This window comes from Bos indicus, chromosome 12, assembly GCF_029378745.1.
Source record: "Bos indicus isolate NIAB-ARS_2022 breed Sahiwal x Tharparkar chromosome 12, NIAB-ARS_B.indTharparkar_mat_pri_1.0, whole genome shotgun sequence".
NCBI lineage: Eukaryota > Metazoa > Chordata > Mammalia > Artiodactyla > Bovidae > Bos > Bos indicus.
The window spans coordinates 70,755,891-70,777,846 of record NC_091771.1 but is presented as its reverse complement, the minus strand read 5'-3'; the positions used below and the strand labels follow the sequence as shown (position 1 = coordinate 70,777,846).

The window sequence follows — 21,956 nt, the reverse complement described above, 5'->3', positions numbered from 1 at the left end:
CTCAGTTTTGTGTGCTCCATGTCAACAGGTTTGATAGTTTGTGACTATAAATTTTTTTTTAAAAATTTAAAAAAGAGAATTTCTCAAAGAAAAGAACACCTATGGACACCAACTAGTAAACTGTGGTTACAGAAGGGCAATGTGTTACAGATGAGCAGGACTGGATGATCATCAACCAACATTTTAATAATTAGTCAGGTTCTACTCTGTTAGAAGACCAAAATTAAAAGACTTCATTTTTATTGTTTTTCTCCCTTTAGGAGAAGGTGCAAATATTTAGAGAAAGTGTATAATTTACATATTGATTAAGGCCTCTTAAACAACTGTAACTCCACACCTTGGAGAGCACATTTTGAGAAACAGCTTATCCTACCAGAAAGAAGGGCTTCCAGCAATTTTAGGTGCTCAACACATACAAGGATAAATGACAAAATGGGTTGGGGGAAAGGCAGAGGAAGCTATTAATTAAATAAACAAACCTCAGAGTACTGAATACTTTTTTTTTTTTTAACTAAAAATGAGGAATTACCCCTTAAGAAACAAAGATAAACAAGCTGCTAAGAAATTAGCTCATATTCTCTGCAGGATTACCTGAACTCCCTCCTGCAGAGACATTTATTATACTTGAGGACAGTTTGTGACTATAAAACCTGTTGACATGAAGCACACAAAACTAAGAAAAAGTTGTATATATTTTATTTAACATTAAGCAGATGGAGAAGAATAAAAAGAAATCCCTCTGTTAACAATGATGTAAAGAAATAGTTTTATTATTTTACATTAGAATTGCTTTTATTCCATTTAACAGCAAGGAGACTTGAAAAGACTAAGAATGGAAAGATAAACATCACCATATTCTCAACTTCAGTACTTTGCCTGATACACCACTGGAACATCCCCGTAAATGTGATGATTAGAGACAGGACCAGGCCAACCTCCCCAGGATTCAAAGCTAAATGAGGAAGAAGAGGAACAGTCAGTCTCCTTCTCCACCCCCTCACCTAGTTCTGTCACTTTATGAAGAAGACTCTTTTATTTTTATAATTTTTATTGGAGCATATTTGATTTACAAAGTTGTGTTAGTTTCAGGTGTACAGTAAAGTGAATTAGCCACACATATACATAAAATCTATTCATTCTAAAATTATTTTCCCATATAGACCATTACAGAGTATTGAGTAGAGTTCCCTGTGCTATATAGTAGGTCCTTAATAGTTATCTATTTTATGTTAATATATAGTAGTGAGAAGACTTCTTTATGGCATTTTAATCATTTGCATGTAATATTACTCATAATATTACTGTCTATTGATTGGGACCATAATACAGTGAAAAAAACACTATGGATTTAGAAAGAATTAGAAAGGTGATTTTATTAATCCCAACTGGTGATTTTATTAATCCTAACTGGATTGACATACAGTTGACAGTATTATATGGGTGAGGATCATGTCATTATTCAGACTTTCATCATTATGGCTTCAATTATCATTATGTAATCTCACTTTCTATGTCCAATGTAGCTGCAGCTGAAATCACAAAAACAAGGCAATTCTAGGAGCCAATGCTTTTAAATCTAAAGTATTACTCTCATGTTTCATTATTAAAGACTATGATTCAGAGTTACTACTATGAATAGTTAGGGATGGTGAGTTCATGCCACAGATACCCACACCTGCTCATCTTGTATGCATACAGCAGTGAGGATATTGATCTTTGCTACAGAGAATCCTTCTCACCCCAATGTACCATTACCTATAACTAAGAGATCCGAGTAGACCTAAAGCTAAAACCTAAACTCTCATTTGTGGAAAAAGTTTAATAGAAAACTTGATTCTCCCCTCCCAACTACAGGACACTACCTGGAATGTTCAGAATGTCATGCTGCTACAGCTGTGTAGACCTCAATCCCTTCAAAGAAAGATGAAAAGATAAAAGGTCTCAACAAGGACCTACAGCAAATAAATATACAAAGAAACTATCCAAAGCAATCTATAGATTCAATGTAATCCCTATCAAATAACCAATGACATTTTTTACAGAATAAGAACAAAAAATTTTACAATTTGTATGGCAACACAAAAGATGATGAATAGCCAAGGCAATCTTGAGAAAGGAAAACAAAGCTGAGGTAATCAGGCTCTCAGTCTTAAAACTATACTACAAAGCTTCAGTAATCAAAAGAATCAGTAGCTCCTATGCTACTGGCACAAGAAACAGAAATACAGATCAATGGAATAGGATTGAAAGTACAGAAATAAGCCCATGCTCCTATGTCACCTAATCTATGACAAAGGAGGCAAGAATATACAATGGAGAAAAGACAGTCTCTTTGATACGTGATGCTGGCAAAACTGGACAACTATTTGTAAAAGAGCGAAATTAAAACACTCCCTAACACCATACACAAAAATAAACTCAAAATGGATTACAGACATAAATGTAAGACTAGACACTATAAAATTCTCAGATGAAAATAGATAGAACACTCTGTGACATAAACTGAAGTCATAACTTTTTGATCCACCTCTGAAAGTAGTGAAAATAAAATAAAAAGTTAACAAATATGACATAATTAAACTTAAATGCTTTTATACAGCAAAGGAAACCATAAATAAAATGAAAAGACAACCCATAATATGGAGGAAAATATTTGCAGATAAAATGACTAACTAGGAATTATTCTCCAATACATACACAGACCATGGTTCAATATCAAAACAAATAACCCAATCAAAAAATAGGCAGAAGATCAAAAATGACATTCTTCAAAGAAGACATAAAAATGACCAAAAAAGCACATTAAAAGACACTCAACATCTCTAATTATTAGAGAAATGCAAATCAAAACTACAATGAGGTATCACCTCACACCAGTCAAAATGACCATCATCAAAAAGCCTACAAACAATAAATGTTGGAGAGGATGTGGAGAAAAGGGAAACCTCCTACACTGTTAGTGGGAATGTTAACTGGTATAGCCCATATTGAGAACAATACAGAGGTTCCTTTAAAAACTAAAATAGAACTACCATATGATCCAGCAATCTCACTTCTGGGTAAATATCCAGAGAAAACCATAATTCCCCCAATGTTCATTGCAGCACTATTTACAATAGCCAGAACATAGAAGTTGGACATAAATGTCCACCAAGAGAGGAATGGATAAAGAAGAGGTGGTATATATACACAATGGACTATTACTCAGACATAAAAAGAAAGAAATAATGCCGTCTGCAGCAACATGGATGAACCTAGAGACTGTCATAAGTCAGATTCAGAGAAAGACAAATAGCATATGATATTGCCTATATGTAGAATCCAACAAAAGGCTAGAAATGAACTAATCTACTTACAGATGCAGAAAATCCAAGGGGTAAGGGAAGGAAGGGATAATTTGGAAGACTGACACATACACACTACTATATACAAAAGAGATAACTAATAAAGACCTACTATAAAGTACAGCGAACTCTGTAATGACTTACAGGGAAAAGAATCTAAAAAACAGTAGGTATGTATATAGCAGATTCACTTTGCTGTACACATGAAATGCTGTACACTAAGATAACAGTAAAAATCAACTATACCCCTATAAAATATTTTAAAAATAAAAATAAAAGAATGGCCCAAGTGAGTCAAAGCAGGCACCCAAGGCACCACAGATCAGCTGGAACAGGCAGGTTCATACCTGGTCTTTGTTCCTGAAGATTCCTAAAGCCAAAAAGAAAAGTTCTTTCCAATAGGGCAATTTATTTGAAGTATTCTTTAAAATGAAAATTACTAAAAATATGCATGCAGCCCAATGTTCATGAGGTAGAAAAAAAGAATCCAAAAAAGGGGGATATAAGTATAACAGATTTGGGTTTCCATGTGGCTCAGTGGTAAAGAATCTGCCTGCTAATGCAGAAGACACAGGCTTGATCTCTGGGTCCAGAAGATCCCCTGAAGGAAATGGCAACCCACTCCAGTATTCTTGTCCGGAAAATCCCATGGACAGAGGAGCCTAGCAGGCTATGTCCATGGAGTTTCAAAGAGCTGACATGGCTTAGAGACTGAGCACACAGCAACAGATTCACTTGGCTGTACATTAGAAACTAATACAACATTGTAAAGCAAATAAACACCAATAAATCTTTTTTTAAAGGTCTCAACAAGGATCTACTGTAAATAAATAAATGGAAAAAAAGATAAAAGTTATCAAGATGTAAATAACTTCACATGGACCACAATGTGGAGTCACATGCTACAAACACTTTAATACAATTCATTAGAATCTGAAGCTATAAACTGTAAGCATTCCATAAATATTCAGATTTTTACTTACTATCTGCCAGAATCAGGGCCGCAAAGGCAACAACAGTGACAAAGATGGCACAGATGACATCCAGATACATAGCGAGCTGTTGGGACATCGTCAAAAGCAGGAAACAAGCCTCTGGATTTGTGAACCATAATATAATGAATAAACATAAAAACCATGTTAGCTGCTCCTAATGAAGGAGAGCATTTTTCTTAGTTAAGCATTTACACAAGGTAGGACAGCAAAGTTACACATTCAAGGAAACTGAAGATTCCAGAAAGCTAGGTTCTGACAAAGACAACATATAGCACATATAGAATCAGTCCAGTGGCTTTGTGAAGTTGAAAACTTCAACTCACTGGTTATCAACAGAAGTACAATCACAAGGAAAAAGAGGGAAAAAAGTCTAATCCGCACATTTCCGGCAGTGCTGGACCTCAACATGAAGGTCATCCTCTCACATGTCAACTGTTCCCAGCTCTCTGATAGCAGACAGCACAGCTCACACTGTTTCCAGCACCTTCTGCACTCATTACATGACCCTACATGTGTCTACTTTTAGGAGCTAATATCTAAAGGACCATCAGCTAACAAGATCTGCATGCAGTTTTTAAAATGCAGTCATTACCTTCAAACAGAATAAAGATTTTAGAGATAGCTCAAAATTTTGCAGACTTAGTGGAAATTCTGAAATTTCTTCCTAAAAATAATTCATTGATACAAAGTATGATCAAGTGGGTGGCAAATCAGGAAATTATATTCCTCAATCACATCTGCCACCCTGTATACTCTGAAAGGAAAGTCAATAAACTAAAGCCTGTGGGCCAAGAACAGCCACCACCTGGTTCTGTAAAGTTTTATTGGAACACAGCCCTAGCTATTTGCTGACATATTATCTTTGTCTGTCTTTGTGCTACAACACCAAAGGTAAGTATCTGCAATAGAGACAGTATAGTACAAAAAGCCTACAATATATTCTATCTGGATGTTTATTAAAAAAAAGAAAAAGGTTTCTTAACTCCTGCCCTAAAGAGAGAGAAAACCACAGAGCACAGTGATGGAAGGACGAAGGACAACGCAAACAAGGCGGGGGAGAAAAGCAGGGGGTGATGGGGAAGAGGGGCACACAGAGGGATGCTGAGAGGAAGGGGTGGAGGAGGCAGGTGTGCAGAGGGGGATGAGGGGCGGCACAGAACAGCCAGGCCACCTGAGAAGAAGATCAGGCCTCAGAAGGCAGCAGACCTCATACTTCGAAATCATCTCCAGAAACTGACAGACCTGAGTGCAAATCCTGGTATGTGTCGAACAGTTTCTGAAACTTGTGTTCAGCTTTGTACGCCCGGATGGTCCCAAGTCCCCGGAGAGAAGATGCTAAGTGAGAAAACACTGGACTCTGTGCTGGGGAAGCAGAGACAGACACACAACAGAGAAAGTCAGGGAGGCTGGACGTGAGGAAACCCACTGCTTCCCGGGCTCTGTGGTCACACGTCCCGACAAAGGGCACACCCAGGGCTTCCTGGAGGGCCGCCTGGGGAAGGAAGCTGCCCCTTTTGGAAAGGATCCTCCATGTGACCCTCAAACTCCTGTTCACGCCAACCTTCACTATAACAACCTGGAAATTAAAGATTCTCTTTGAACTCACCTTTGACCAAATTCAAATTGAAGCTAGATTTAGGTAAAAGAACTCTTAACTCATCAAGGTCCTCTCAAACATGCCTCCCTCCAAATTCTTCTGGCATCTCTCCATGTGGAAATTGTTCACAATGTTTTTTAAAACATATTGAAGGACAGTTGATTTACAATAATATGTTAGTTTCAGGTATACAGTACAGTGAGTCACTTATTTTTTCTTATTATATTCCATTATAGGTTATTACAAGATACTGAATAAAATTCCTTGGGCTTTACAGCCAATCCTTGTTCCTTACCTATTTTTACATGGTACTGTTTATCTGTTAATCCCATATTCCTAATTTATTCCTCCCTTCCAGTCCCCTTTGGTAACCATAAGTTGTTTTCTGTATCTCTGAGTCTATTTCTGTTTTGTATATAGTCTTTTACTTTTTAGATTCCACGTATAAGTGATGACGTATCATATTTGTTTTTCTCTGAATTACTTTACTAAGAATAATATTCTTTGCATCCATGTTGCTGAAAATTGTAGTATTTCATCCTTTTTCATCACTGAGTAATTATTCACTAATTTATGAGTCAGTGGCATTCCAAAATTTAATTCATTAGAGTCCTCACCACACTGAATTTTGATGAGCTACCTGTGTGCCATCTCCACCTTAGATGAGTAGACTAAAGGCTGGGATAGAGTCAGTACATCCCCCACCCTAGACCAGACCCAGACCCAGGACAGGGTGAGACGAGTAAGGGGAGTGGAGTCTGATGCCTCCCCTGTCCTGAGCCTCTCCCTGCACCTGCGCCAGGAGCCTCTGTGCGGGTCATGGAGCACCCAGTGCTGCACCACCCTTGTGCCCACAGGACCCAGCAGATGAGGAGCCTTTGAATAGTATCGACTTCTGCTCTGGGAACCTGATGGATGTTTTTATAACTTCCCTGCTGGATACCTGTCCTGGTGTTTGGAGGTCACTGTGACATATGACATTCACATCACCTTTTTAGAATCTGACAGTGGCCTTAGTGTCCACTCTCTTTTGAGTGATTTCATGTGAGTTTTGGGTCTGGTGTCACATGACTGGTCATTGTTTCCTGCCATCTTCTCTAAGAGCACACTGACCACGAGCACCAGGGTCAGGCTCCTGCCCATCAGGGAACAGGTGAGCTGTAGGCTGCAGGGCAGGGAGGACCCCTTACGGTTCTCATTCTCTACCATGAAAAAGGCTGTAACTTGCTGTGTCAGTGGCAGACTGTGACACTGTGGCCTCTGTCCGGGACGAGTGATAACTTGTGTTGTATCAGCAGGAAATACCAACATCACCTTGTTACCTGTGCATCTCCTGAGAAGAGCTATTAGTAAAACTTGGGTGTTTAGAAGAAGTTAAGATCACTTATCTTGCAGGCAGCTATGGAGATTTTATAAAATGAAAGGGAAAAAAGTCAAGGGGGAGAACTCCAAATTATTTTCAGGGCCTGACTCCTTAGCCTACCATCCAAACATCTGTCTGGTGACAGTGTAATCAGTAGCAATGTGCACATGGGCGTTGCGGGGTGGGGGTGCGCTGGGATACAAGGGGGCAAAGACACAGAACCTCCTCTTATGCTTAGTGTTCTCCGTTCTACCAGCAAGGAAGGAGCAGCCTTCCTCCTGTGAGACACTGGAGCTCAGAGAGGGTAGGAACCCCTGGCTGGGGGTGGACAGCTTGGGCTGGGGGCCAGCTGACCATCCACTGGACCCTGGGGCTCTTTCCACCTGGGGGTGTCTGACCAGGAACCATAACTATTAGTGCCCCACCTGTGACACTGACTTAAAGGAAAAACCTTCTGTGAAACTGAACATGATCATACATTTCCCCTTTGTACGTTGTTCAGGCAAAGAGCTGAAAGTGATTCAATGGTGCTTTGCCTTTGGTCATCCAGTTGTGTGCCTGTGTTCTCATTTCAGCATCCACACGGCTCTCTGTCTTCACTAAGTTGAATAACATTTTATTTTAGCTTCCTATAACTTTGCCCTTTTAAGAGCAACACAAACACAGACTGAGCTCATGCTTCAAATAAGAGAATCTGGGAGCTCTGTTCAGTCCTTTTCTGCACCCCGGCAGGTGTCCCAATCCAACCCCAGAACTCAGTCTGGAACCAGGGTTCTCAGAGGGATGACGCAGGTGAATTCCGGGGCCATCACCCTGTCAGAAGGATGCCAAGGCTGCAGCTCCAGAGAGCACAGAAAACTCACAAGAACCAGGCTCCCATTTTCACAGCAAATGTGGTGACATCAACACTACTCATCACAGACAAGACTTCTGAGCAGGAAGCAGATGTGACTGTTCACCCAGGGAGAGTCCTGGAATGAACTCTTCAGTGTGGCCTCCCTCACCTGCTTCCCTGTTGGGAGATCAAAGCTGCAGCTGATTCTCTCCAGCAGGGATGGTGGCCAGGGTTGACTTTAGAAACCAGGTGTCATCTCAGCCTTGAACACCAGGGAACCAAACATCCCACCACCTACCTCACCTCATGCCCAAGAGTTTCAGTGGGCCAGAGGGAATGCAGACCTGTGAAAAGCCATCCTGTTTCTTTTAAACCCCACTTAGGGTTGAGCAGGATGCCAGGATGAGTGAACTGGAGGGTCTGCAAAGACAATTAATTTGTACAGGGGAAGAGGGGATGTCAAGGCTCTGGTATTATGTTGCCCAATGTAACATCCTTTTTCCCACAAACACTGAGCTCACTATCCTGAAGCAGATATGTAACAGACATGGCATCACTCAGCAGTCACAGACACGTGTAACTCTACATTTCATGTGACTGACAGCTACATTTTTCACAACCCTGAGGACACTTGGGAACAAACCTCACAATGCCAGGACAACTTCCCTGGCAGGGGGAGGGAAGGAATTGCATGCAAGGACCCTGGGCTGACAGCCTCCCTGCAGGTTATCATTCATGCTCCCTGAGACCTGCTAGTTGTTGTTCAGTCCCTAAGTCGTGTCTGACTCTTTGAGACCAAATGAACTACAGCACGCCAGGCTTCCCTGTCCTGCACTGTCTCCCAGAGTTTGCTCAAATTCATGTCCATTGAGTCAGTAATACTATCTAAATATTTTATCCTCTGTCGTTCCCTTCTCCTCCTGCCCTCAACCTTTCCCAGAATCAGGGTCTTATCCAATGAGTTGGCTTTTCAGATCAGGTAGCCAAAGTATTGGAATTTCAGTTTCAGCATCAGTCCTTCCAATGAATATTCAGGACTGATTTCCTTTATGATTGACTGGTTTGATCTCCTTGCTGTCGAAGGGACTCTCAAGAGTCTTCTCCAGCACCAAAGTTCAAAAGCATCAATTCTTTTGCACTCAACCTTCTTTATGGTCCAACTTTTACATCCATACATGACTACTGGACAAACCATACCTTTGACTACACAGACCACTGTCAGCAAAGTGATATCTCTGCTTTGTAATATGCTGTCTAGGTTTTTCAGTTTTTCTTCCAAGGGCAGAAATTAATTTCATGACTGTGGTCAACATCCACAGTGATTTTAGAGCCCAAGAAAATAAAGTGTGTAACCGTTTCTGCTTTTTCCCCATATATTTGCCATCATGGGATGGGATTGGATGCCATGATCTAGTTTTTTGAATGCTGAGCTTTAAAACCAGTTTTTTTCACCCTCCTCTTTCACCTTCATCAAGAGATTCTTTAGTTCTTTGCTTTGTGCCATTCAAGTGGTATCACCTGTATATCTGAGGTTGTTGATATTTCTCCCAGCAATTTTGATTCCAGCTTGTGATTCATCCAGCCTGGCATTTCACATGATGTACTCTGCATATAAGTTAAATAAGCAGGGTGACAATGTACAGACTTGAAGTACTCTTTTTCCTTTTTGGAACCAGTCTGTTGTTCCATGTCCAGTTCTTACTGTTGTTTCTTGTCTTGCATGCTGGTTTCTCAGGAGGTAGGTATGGTGGTCTGGTGTTCCCATCTCTTCAAGAATTTTCCAGTTGTGATACACATAGCCAAAGTCTTCCATGTAGTCAATGAAGCAGAAATAGATTCTTTTCTGGAATTCCTTTGCTTATCTATGATCCAACAGATGTTGGCAATTTGAGCTCTGGCTCCTCTGCCTTTTCTAAATCGAGCTTGCACATCTGGGTAGTTCTTGGTTCATGTTCTGTTGAAGCCTACCTTAAGGGTTTTGAACATTACCTTACTAGCACAGAAATGAGTGCAATTGTGCAGTAGTTTGAACATTCTCTGGTATTGCCTTTCTTTGAGATTGGAATGAAAACTGACTTTTCCAGTCCCTTGGCAACTGCTGAGTTTTCCAAATTTGCTGGCATATTGAGTTTGCAGCAAACTAACAGCATCTTTTAGGATTTGAAATAGCTCAGCTGGAATTTGATCACCTGTACTAGCTTTGTTTGTAGTGATGTTTCCTAAGATCCATTTGACTTCACACTCCAGGATGTCTGGTTCTAGGTGAGTGATCACATCACTGTTAATATTTTCTTATTTCTTCTTGTTCAAGGTCTGGTGTCTTTGGCAGTGGCCTGCAAGTACTTTATAAGTGTCAAACTCAAGAAATTCTCATAGGAACCCCAGAAACTGAGGGATTAAGAACACTCACTTAAGTAAGATTAAGTAAATTAACCTACCTAAGTGGTAGAGCAGATGTCAGACCCAACTCTGTTTTATTCCCAAGTCTGTACCTGTGTATTAAGTCATTATAGTCATGTCTGACTCTTTGCAACCCTATGGACTGCTGCCCACAAGTCTCCTCTATCCACGGGGTTCTCCAGGCAAGAATACTGGATTGGGTTGCCTTTCCTTCTCCAGGGGATCCTCCCACCCGAAGGATTGAACCTGTATCTCTTATGTCTCCTGCACTGGAAGGCAGGTGCTTAACCACCAGCACCACCTAGTTCAGTTCAGTTCAGTCTCTCAGCCATGTCCGACTCTTTGGAAGCCCCTTATTCCCAAGGCTGGGCTTTTATTCACAGCTGCAGTGTCTCTTTTAGCGCAGGCGGCTGTGACCAGCGCACTTAGCGCAGCTGAGAGGAGCTACCCCACGTCCGAGGTCAGGGGCAGAATCTGGGAGGACCCCATGCCCGAGGGGAGGCAGCCAAGAGGAGTTACCCCACATCCAACATCAGGGGCAGCAGCCAAGAGTGCCAGGCTGAGACGGCGCAGGAATGACCGAGAGGAGCTACCCCACGTCCGAGGTCAGGGGCAGCGGCCGAGAGGAGCTACCCAGTGTCCAAGGTTAGGGGCGGTGGCCGGGAGGACCTACCCCACATCCGAGGCCAGCAGTGGCAGCCGGGAGGACCTACCCCATGCTGAGGCCAGGGGCTGTGGCCAGGAGGAGCAATCCCACCTCCAAGGAGTGGTGGCTGCACAGGGTGCAGGAGGTCCTAGAGGAGCTAGTCCATGTTCAAGGTCAGAAGGGGCAGTGGTGAGGAGATACCCCTTGTTCAAGGTAAGCAGCAGTGGCTGCGCTTTGCTGGAGCAGCCGTGAAGAGATACCCCACGTCCAAGGTAAGAGAAACCCAAGTAAGATGGTAGGTGTTGCTACAGGGCATCAGAGGGCAGACACACTGAAACCATAATCACAGAATACTAGTCAATCTAATCACACTAGGACCACAGCCTTGTCTAACTCAATGAAACTAAGCCAAGCCTGTTGGGCCACCCAAGATGGGCAGGTCATGGTGGAGACATGAATGTGGTCTGACAGAATGTGGTCCACTGGAGAAGGGAATGGCAAACCACTTCAGTATTCTTACCTTGAGAACCCCATGAACAGTATAAAAAGGCAAAGTGATAGGATACTGAAAGAGGAACTTCCCAGGTCAGTAGGTGCCCAATATGCTACTGGAGATCAGTGGAGAAATAACTCCAGAAAGAATGAAGGGATAGAGCCAAAGCAAAAAAAATACCCAGTTGTAGATGTGACTGGTGATCGAAGCAAGGTCTGATGCTGTAAGAGCAATACTGCATAGGAACCTGGAATGTCAGGTCCATGAATCAAGTCAAATTAGAAGTGGTCAAACAAGAGATGGCAAGAGTCAACATCGACATTCTAGGAATCAGAGAACTAAAATAGACTGGAATGGGTGAATTTAACTCAGATGACCATTATATCTACTACTGAGGGCAGGAATCCCTCAGAAGAAATAGAGTAACCATCATGGTCAACAAAAAGTTTCGAAATGCAGTACTTGGATGCAATCTCAAAAATGACAGAATGATCTCTGTTTGTGTCCAAGGCAAACCATTCAATATCACAGTAATCCAAGTCTATGCCCCAACCAGTAACGCTGAAGAAGCTGAAGTTGAACGGTTCTATGAAGACCTACAAGTCCTTTTAGAACTAACACCCCAAAAAGATGTCCTTTTCATTATAGGGGACTGGAATGCAAAAGTAGGAAGTCAAGAAACACCTGGAGTAACAGGCAAATATGGCCTTGGAATACAGAATGAAGCAGGGCAAAGACTAATAGAGTTTTGCCAAGAAAATGCACTGGTCATAGCAAAACCCTCTTCCAACAACACAAGAGAAGACTCTACACATGGATATCAATAGATGGTCAACACCAAAATCAGACTGATTATATTCTTTGCAGCCAAAGATGGAGAAGCTCTACACAGTCAGCAAAAACAAGACCAGGAGCTGACTGTGGCTCAGATCATGAACTCCTTATTGCCAAATTCAGACTGAAATTGAAGAAAGTAGGGAAAACCACTAGACCATTCAGGTATGACCTAAATCAAATCCCTTATGATTATACAGTGGAAGTAAGAAACAGATTTAAGGGACTAGATCTGATAGATAGAGTACTGATGAACTATGGACTGAGGTTTGTGAAATTGTACAGGAGACAGGGATCAAGACCATCCCCATGGAAAATAAATACAAAAAAGCAAAATGGCTGTCTGGGGAGGTCTTACATATAGCTGTGAAAAGAAGAGAAGTGAAAAGCAAAGAAGAAAAGGAAAGATATAAGCATCTGAATTCGGAGTTCCAAAGAATAGCAAGAAGAGATAAGAAAGCCTTCCTCAGCAATCAATGCAAAGAAATAGAGGAAAACAACAGAATGGGAAAGACTAGAGATCTCTTCAAGAAAATCAGAGATACCAAGGGAACATTTCACTGAAAGATGGGCTCAATAAAGGACAGAAATGGTATGGACTTAACAGAAGCAGAAGATATTAAGAACAGGTGGCAAGAATACACAGAAGAACTATACAAAAATCTTCATGACCCAGATAATCACAATGGTGTGATCACTCACCTAGAGCCAGATATCCTGGAATGTGAAGTCAAGTGGGCCTTAGAAATCATCACTATGAACAAAGCTAGTGGAGGTGATGGAATTCCATTTGAGCTATTTCAAATCCTGGAAGATGATGCTGTAAATGTGCTGCATTCTATATGCCAGCAAATTTGGAAAACTCAGCAGTGGCCACAGGCCTGGAAAAGGTCAGTTTTCATTCCAATCCCAAAGAAAGGCAATGCCAAAGAATGCTCAAACTACTGCACAATTGTACTAATCTCACACGCTAGTAAAGTAATGCTCAAAATTCTCCAAGCCAGGCTTCAGCAATACGTGAACCATGAACTTCCGGATGTTCAAGCTGGTTTTAGAAAAGGCAGAGGGACCAGAAATCAAATTGCCAACATCTGCTGGATCATGGAAAAAGCAAGAGAGTTCCAGAAAAACATCTATTTCTGCTTTATTGAGTATGCCAAAGGCTTTGACTGTGTGGATCACAATAAACTGTGGTAAATTCTGAAAGAGATGGGAATACCAGACCACCTGACCTGCCTCTTGAGAAATCTGTATGCAGGTCAGGAAGCAACAGTTAGAACTGGACATGGAACAACAGACTGGTTCCAAATAGGAAAAGGAGTACGTCAAGGCTGTATATTGTCACCCTGCTTATTTAATTTATATGCAGAGTACCTCATGAGAAACGCTGGGCTGGAAGAAGCACAAGCTTGAATCAAGATTGCCAGGAGAAATATCAATAGCCTCAGACATGCAGATGACACCACCCTTATGGCAGAAAGGGAAGAGGAACTAAAAAGCCTCTTGATGAAGGTGAAAGAGGAGAGTGAAAAAGTTGGCTTAAAGCTCAACATTCAGAAAACGAAGATCATGGCATCCAGTCCCATCACTTCATGGGAAATAGATGGGGAAACAGTGGAAACCGTCAGACTTTATTTTGGGGGGCTCCAAAATCACTTTAGATGGTGACTGCAGCCATGAAATTAAAAGACACTTACTACTTGGAAGAAAAGTTATGACCAACCTAGATAGCATATTGAAAAGCAGTGACATTACTTTGCCAACAGAGGTCCGTCTAGTCAAGGCTATGGTTTTTCCAGTGGTCATGTACGGATGTGAGAGTTGGACTGTGAAGAAAGCTGAGTGCTGAAGAATTGATGCTTTTGAACTGTGGTGTTGGAGAAGACTCTTGAGAGTCCCTTGGACTGCAAGAGATCCAACCAGTCCATTCTGAAGGAGATCAGCCCTGGGATTTCTTTGGAAGGAATGATGCTAGAGCTGAAACTCTAGTACTTTGGCCACCTCATGCGAAGAATTGACTCATTGGAAAAGACTCTGATGCTGGGAGGGATTGGGGGCAGAAGGAGAAGGGGACGACAGAGAATAAGATGGATGGATGGCATCACTGACTTGATTGACGTGAGTCTGAGTGAACTCTGGGAGTTGGTGAGGGACAGGGAGGCCTGGCGTGCTGCCATTCATGGGGTCACAAAGAGTCAGACAAGACTGAACTGAACTGAACTGAACTGCAGTGTCTCTGAGGGAGAATAATCAGGGTTAAGGATGCCCATGTGTGAATACATGCATTTTTCCTCCAGACTTCGTTATTTATATTCAGAATACTCCCAGATCTAACTCAGCTAGTAACTAACAGCTTTTGCCATTACCATACATCTTATTAAGCACCAGAGGTTGAACAAAGTTCCTGGGAATCTTGTATGAAAACACCTTAAAACAGCAGATTTAAGGGATGGTCTGAATACACCTGAACAACTTGCTAACCCACTGCTACCAAAGCCTGTGGCAGATATTGCTAGTTGATCACACCAGCCTTTCAAATAGAATTTGCATGTGACTTCATCATTCAGGCACTGCTAAATGCAGAGTGGACCAGAACATTAAAAAGAATGAACTAATGCCATTTGCAGCAACATGGATGGACCTAGAGAGTGTCACATGAATTAAATCAAACAAAAAGGGAGAAATATCGTATGAAATCCTTTATATGTGGAATCTAATAGGAAATTATACAAGTGAACTTACAAAACAGAAACAGACTCGCGTACTTAGAGAACAAACTTATGGTTGCCGGGGGAAGAATGAGAAAAGATAGGGAGCTTTGGATGGACGTCTACACAGTGCTGTATTTAAAATGGATAACCAACAAATATCTACTGAGTAGCACATGGAATGTTAAGTGCAGCCTGGTTGGGAGAGGGTTTTGGAGTAGAATGGATACATGTATATGTATGACTGAGTTCCTTCATTGTTCACCCGAAGCCATCACAATGTTGTTTGTTAATTGGCTATACCCCAATATAAAATAAAAAGTTTAAAAACAAACAAAAAAGAATTGGTGAGAGAAAGGCATGGAAAAGGCAATGGCAACCCACTCCAGTACTCTTGTCTGGAAAATCCCATGGATGGAGGAGCCTGGTAGGCTGCAGTCCATGGGGTCGCTAAGAGTCGGACACGACTGAGCAACTTCACTTTCACTTTTCACTTTCATGCATTGGAGAAGGAAATGGCAACCCTCTCCAGTATTCTTGCCTGGAGAATCCCAGGGACAGAGGAGCCTGGCGGCCTGCTGTCTATGGGGTCACATAGGGTCGGACATGACTGAAGCGACTTAGCAGCAGCAGCAGCAGAGAAAGGCAATCAAATGCCATCCAGGTTTTATGTACTGCTCTGTGACTATTGCTATGCTCAGTTTTGCAAAAATGTGCTCAATAAACCCATTATAATCAGCTGCATATTCATCATTAAGATGAAAGTGTCAACCTAAGCTTCTAAAGGCAACTAGGCAGCAGGATCTGAAACAAAACCTCAGGACTTCAGTAGTCCTTCAGAGCACAAAGAAGAAGCAGGTTTATGCCTTCTGGCCATAGCTGTCAGACAAGTGAACTTACAGAACAGATGTCCTTACAAAATAGATGTCAGGTGTCCTTCTTGCTGGTGGTTCCAGCAGTGACCTTAAGATATACTATAAGTTACTATTTAGAGAAAACAGAAGTGTTATTATTTATGGCACAGACCCACCACCTAGACAGAGAACATAGACAATTCTAATCAACTAGCTACCACATGTGGTTATCTGGGGTGTGTAGGAGGGGGTATCTGGATTGAATTTACAGTCTAACATTCCTGCAGCCTACTAGAGTACCAAAAATTCCAATATTCCACAGAGATGGGGCCAAAGTTTTCAGACTCTTCAGATGAAACATTGAGAAAATCCTGTACTGCTTCCTCATTAAAAAAGCCTCAGGAGGTGCCCTTCTCTCCACTTCTGTGTGGATGGGAAGTAGCCCTTCCCTAGGTATAAATCTTTTTTTTTTTTAATTTTACTTTATTTTTAAACTTTACATAATTGTATTAGTTTTGCCAAACATCAAAATGAATCCATCACAGGTATATATGTGCTCCCCATCCTGAACCCTCCTCCCTCCTCCCTCCCCATACCATCCCTCTGGGTTGTCCCAGTGCACCAGCCCCAAGCATCCTGTATCCTGCATCGAACCCAGACTGGCATCTCGTTTCATACATGATATTTTACATGTTTCAATGCCATTCTCCCAAATCTTCCCACCCTCTCCCTCTCCCACAGAGTCCATAAGACTGTTCCATACATCAGTGTCTCTTTTGCTGTCTCGTACACAGGGTTATTGTTATCATCTTTCTAAATTCCATATATATGCGTTAGTATACTGTATTGGTGTTTTTCCTTCTGGCTTACTTCACTCTGTATAATAGGCTCCAGTTTCATCCACCTCATTAGAACTGATTCAAATGAATTCTTTTTAATGGCTGAGTAATACTCCATTGTGTATATGTACCACAGCTTTCTTATCCATTCATCTGCTGATGGACATCTAGGTTGCTTCCATGTCCTGGCTATTATAAACAGTGCTGCGATGAACATTGGGGTACACGTGTCTCTTTCCCTTCTGGTTTCCTCAGTGTGTATAAATCTTAATCACTTGTTCCTTCTGGAACAACACCTCTTTGAATGTACCAGAGACCTGCTTTTTCCAACAAAACTACTGAATGACTCCAGCTCATGTGCACCCTCAAATCATAAAACTTCTGAAGCCTTGTCTACACAGAAGACTGGATGGAGCTCATCACTTCCTTTTCTGCCTCCCCAGGTCCTACTGTGCTACCAAGTCACATCAGCAGAATGCCACACACCTGGACTCTACTGCTCCCCATCCATCCAAACACCTCACAAGACCACACCTCACAGGAGTTCAGCTAGTTCTCTTGATGAGTGAAAACTTCTAAAGCTTTTATAAAACAGATGATCACTATCCTTTTTGCAAATAATTAGAATAAGTATCTCTTAAGCATTTTTATTATTAAAAACAAAGCACACAAATGCCACAATAAAGGGAAAAAACTCCTTTGAATGAACTTAGATTTTTTTTCCACTTGGTAGATACAAAGAATCATAGGACTCAATATGCTTCTCTTCTTGGCTTGGTTTCTAGAAGGTTAAGTTGGTATTAATTTGTTATAATTATTCATGATTTGGGTCTCTGATATAAATATTTTCCTTCCTTATTTTTTGGCTATAGTTCTTACAACTTTTTAAAAAACATATAACAATTCTGCTTTATTTTTTTGTTTTAATATTGATGAAATATGTACATTAATAATCAGATACATTCAATTATTTCATCACCTGTGATTACCCATAGTATAGAAGGATTCATCATAAAATGCGTTCTCCATTATTATTATTATTATTTTTTTTTTTGGCTGTGCTGTGTGGGATCTTAGTTCCCCAACCAGGGATTGAAGTTGTGCCCCCTGCAGTGGAAGCACAGAATCTTATCCACAGGACCACCAGAGAAGTCCCTGTTCCTCATTATTCTACAAGTAGGAAACTGATTGGGGTAATAGACCAAATGCCTACCAAACAGATTCCCTGTCCTGGGTCCTCCCAGGGGAATATTTTTCATATAGCATCTCATATAGTTTTCCCATATAGCATCATTTATACGAGAAGCTTTGAGAAAGGAGGGACCACAGTGTGGGATCACTCCAAATACTGGTGATGATAAAGAATGAAGCTGAAAATAATAGGACTTATCTTTCCAATACATTTAACAGCTGCAACTTACTCGGACATGTAAATGAATGTATTTTTCAAATATATCACTTCTGACACACATTTCCTTAATATCTCCTTTCCTTTTCTTAATCTCTTACTATCCTTGTCATCTCTAGTAGGAGAAGAAAAAAATGTCATCTTTAGCAGAAGAAAAACTCCTATTTTCTTTCTACAATAGTTCAAACACGATGAAATGTTTTATTTTTAAGAAAAGTATCTATAGAGTGGATAATCTGTTAGGCAGTATGTCATAAACAAGACAGAACGGTCCCTGTCCTCACCGTGCTCACATTCATCTTCTTTGTGCTAAAATGCAAAGCTGCAGCTGACCTGTTAAAGGCCACACTGACTTACAGTGGCCATCACATTCAATTACATAATGTCAACTTAGTGAGAAATTCCAGAAGATAAGACTCTCTGGAATTTCAAGGGTATAGTTAATTATAGCATAAATGGAAGCCAGCCTGCATTGCCATCCCAACCTGAGAGTACCAGTACTCACCTGCAGATTCCAGGCATTTCACATCTCGTGATGACCTTAAGAAATACCACTGGATAGCAAAGAAAATGATGCCAAAGGGAATCACAAGTACAGTAACCCAAGGAATCACAGCCACCATCACGCCCATCACACCAATCACAAGTAAAAACGTCTGAAATGGCAAAAATAGATACAGAGGGCTCCTTAGGAAGGACACTTCTCAAACTTTAATGGGCTGTTTTGTTAGGATTAAACTCCTTTGCTCGAAAGACTTGTTGAAACAGTAAGGAATGCTTTTGCATCTTAAGAAATAAAACTATAGGAGGTCCTCATAATGTTTATTATATGAACCAAACACTATGATAAGAACTTTCTCAGTATTCTTGTTCACTTGCTAACTTAAGCCTGACTCTTTGTGACCCCATGGACTGCAAAACACTAGGCTTCCCTGTCCTTCACCATCTCCCAGAGTTTGCTCCAACTCATGTCCATTGAGTCAATGATAACATTCAACCATCTCACCCTCTGTCATCCCCTTCTCCTCCTGCCTTCAATCTTTCCCAGCATCAGGGTCTTTTCCAATGAGTTGGCTCTTTACATCAGGTAGCCAAAGTATTGGAGCTTCAGCTTCAGCATCAGTCCTTCAATGAAGAGTCAGGGTTGATTTCCTTTAGGATTGACTGGTTTAATCTCCTTGCTGTCCAAGGGATTCTCAAGAGTCTTCTCCACCACAGTTCAAAAGCATCAATTCTTCAGCTCTCAGCTTTCTTTATAGTCCAACCCTCACATCTATACATCACTACTGGAAAAACCATAGCTTTGACTAGATAGACTTTTGTTGGCAAAGAATGTCTCTGCTTTTAATACACTGTCTAGGTTTGTCATTGCTTCTCTTCCAAGGAGCAAACATCTTTTAATTACATGGCTGTAGTCACCATCTGCAGTGATTTTGGAGCCCAAGAAAATAAATTCTGTCACTGTTTCCATTGTTTCCCCATCTTTTTGCCATGAAGTGATGGGACTAGATGCCATAATCTTTATTTTTTGACAGAGCTCCCACAATTAGGAGTCCAGAAGCATCAAGGGGTGAGTTTCTAGATGTCTTCATCCCCTGGGGGACTGGAGGAGACCCATGAGGGGAGGACTTCATGCCTGACTCACATCTGTACCTCAGGACCTCAAATCTATTTCATTTGTTGAAGGGAAGGAGGGAGAGAGGGAAATACCCTCACCACCTCACACACACCTGACTCACAAACTTAAAATCCAAACAACCAGCAATATATCCTCAGACCCTACATTCCAGATGGACCTCTCTCCTGCTTCAGTCAAACTCCTTCCAAAAATAGCCTGTCTTCACCTCAACTCCCTCCACGCCTCCTGCATTTGCAACCCTTTGCAGTCTGGCCTCCTCCCACCTGAAGCCTGTTCCTTGAGTCATCAGAAGCCTCCTGATTTGAAATCAACTGACAATTTTCCACAGACTCACCCTCTCATTTGAGTTGAACAGACTCGTCCTTCCTTGGCTCCCCAGCCTACTTCCTCTTTTCTCACTTGCTATTTATTGTTTGTCTCCTCTCCTCCCCTTTCTCTCTGCTTTCTCTCTGAGTATCGAACCTTCTTATCTTGACCCCTAAAACTGCTTCACTCTCCCTGGGTTGCCATCTTCACAGATTCAACTAATACCTGCTCAGTGAAAACTACACAGGCTCCATGCTCATCCCAGGTCTCTCCCTCGAACACCAGACTCTTACTTCCAATGACCTGCAGGTCATCTCCACCTTCAACTTCAAGATAATTGAACTACAGGGCAGAGCTGAGATTGAAAATCAGTGAGACTAGAATTTTATATCCTCATTACTGAGACTGGATCCTACAGAAATCAGGTAGCATCTATCTCTGTCCTTCCCTGTGTCATGCAAAAATATGTGACGATTCTGATAATGACTACTAACTAACCAAATATTAAGCACACGGAGGAAACCCAGCCTTGGCCTAGCTTGTCATTAACAAAGATACAGAGCCTTTCACAAAATCTTTTCAAAGCTATTCACAATCATTGTTAAAATATAGCACTGTTTTTAGGGAAGAAGTGTTTTTGGGGATAAATTATGTAGTTAAACTCAGCAGGATGTACTTATAAAATCAGTTTGTGAAAGAGGAAAAAAAAAAAAAAAAGACCAGACATCTCTGCAGTAAAAGCACTCTGCCTCCTAATCTCAGCTTAATTCACATTGGTAACAGTGAAAGCCATGCTCACAGGCTACACTGTCTGCAGTCAGATATTGACTGCTGCATTTCTGCGCTCAGCTTTTGATAATGCATTTCACTTCTGAAATTAACAATTGGAAAGAAAATGAAAATTTTCCACAGATTTAATCACTAAAAATTTGACAGTATTAAATAACAGAAAAAAAAAAAAAACAACACTCCACATGAGCAACTGTACTGAGCGAAGAAATGAGAGCTGAGATGACCCAACATCATTCTTTAGAACCTCAAATTCACAGACAAAACAGAGGCTGGATGACAGTATTCCTGTAGGTCTCTCTCTCTCATTTTTTTAAGACCCTTTAAGACAGAGCAATCAACTTGTTAAAAGAAAAACTTCCTACAAAAACAAAAGACATTTTATGAGATGGCTTTGATCATGGAATTGAATTACTGGCTTAAAGGCTTTATATCTTCAATAACTGCTCTGTATTGTACTTGTTGAATTCCCTGGTGGGTCACTGGTAAAGAATCCACCTGCCAATGCAGGAGACGCAGGTTTGATTCCTGGGTCAGGAAGATCTCCTGGGCAAGGAAATGGCAACCCACTCGAGTATTATTGCCTGAAAAATCCCATGGATGGAGAAGCCTGGCGGGCTACAGTCCATGGGATCACAAAATAGTTGGACACAACTTAGTAACTGAACAACATTGTCCTTGCTAAAGTATGAATTTCACCTTATTTTTACCACTCTTCTCTTGGTAAGTAACCACACCTGGCTTTATCCAAATAAAACAGTGCAGTAAGTATTTGTCCTCTGTGAGAATACAATGTATCAGCTCGTGCTCAGTCCTGTCCAACTCCTTGTGACCCCATGGACTGTAGCCCACCAGCTTCCTCTGTCTATGGAATTCTCCATGCAAGAATAGTGGAATGGGTTGCTC

The 21,956-nt window shown here is 41.3% G+C and overlaps 1 protein-coding gene across 2 annotated transcripts in view; it reads right to left on the bottom strand.

Annotated features, from left to right (window-relative positions):
- The window catches only part of LOC139186232 (ATP-binding cassette sub-family C member 4-like), a 152,755-nt gene that overhangs the window by 63,716 nt on the left and 67,083 nt on the right, over nucleotides 1-21,956 (bottom strand). For both annotated transcript variants that reach the window (XM_070800394.1, XM_070800395.1), the window contains exons 18-21: nucleotides 18,822-18,972; nucleotides 5,582-5,701; nucleotides 4,328-4,438; nucleotides 852-952 (exon numbers count right to left, since the gene is read on the bottom strand). In XM_070800394.1, coding sequence (XP_070656495.1) covers nucleotides 852-952; nucleotides 4,328-4,438; nucleotides 5,582-5,701; nucleotides 18,822-18,972 — 483 coding nt within the window. The remainder of the gene's footprint in view (nucleotides 1-851; nucleotides 953-4,327; nucleotides 4,439-5,581; nucleotides 5,702-18,821; nucleotides 18,973-21,956) is intronic.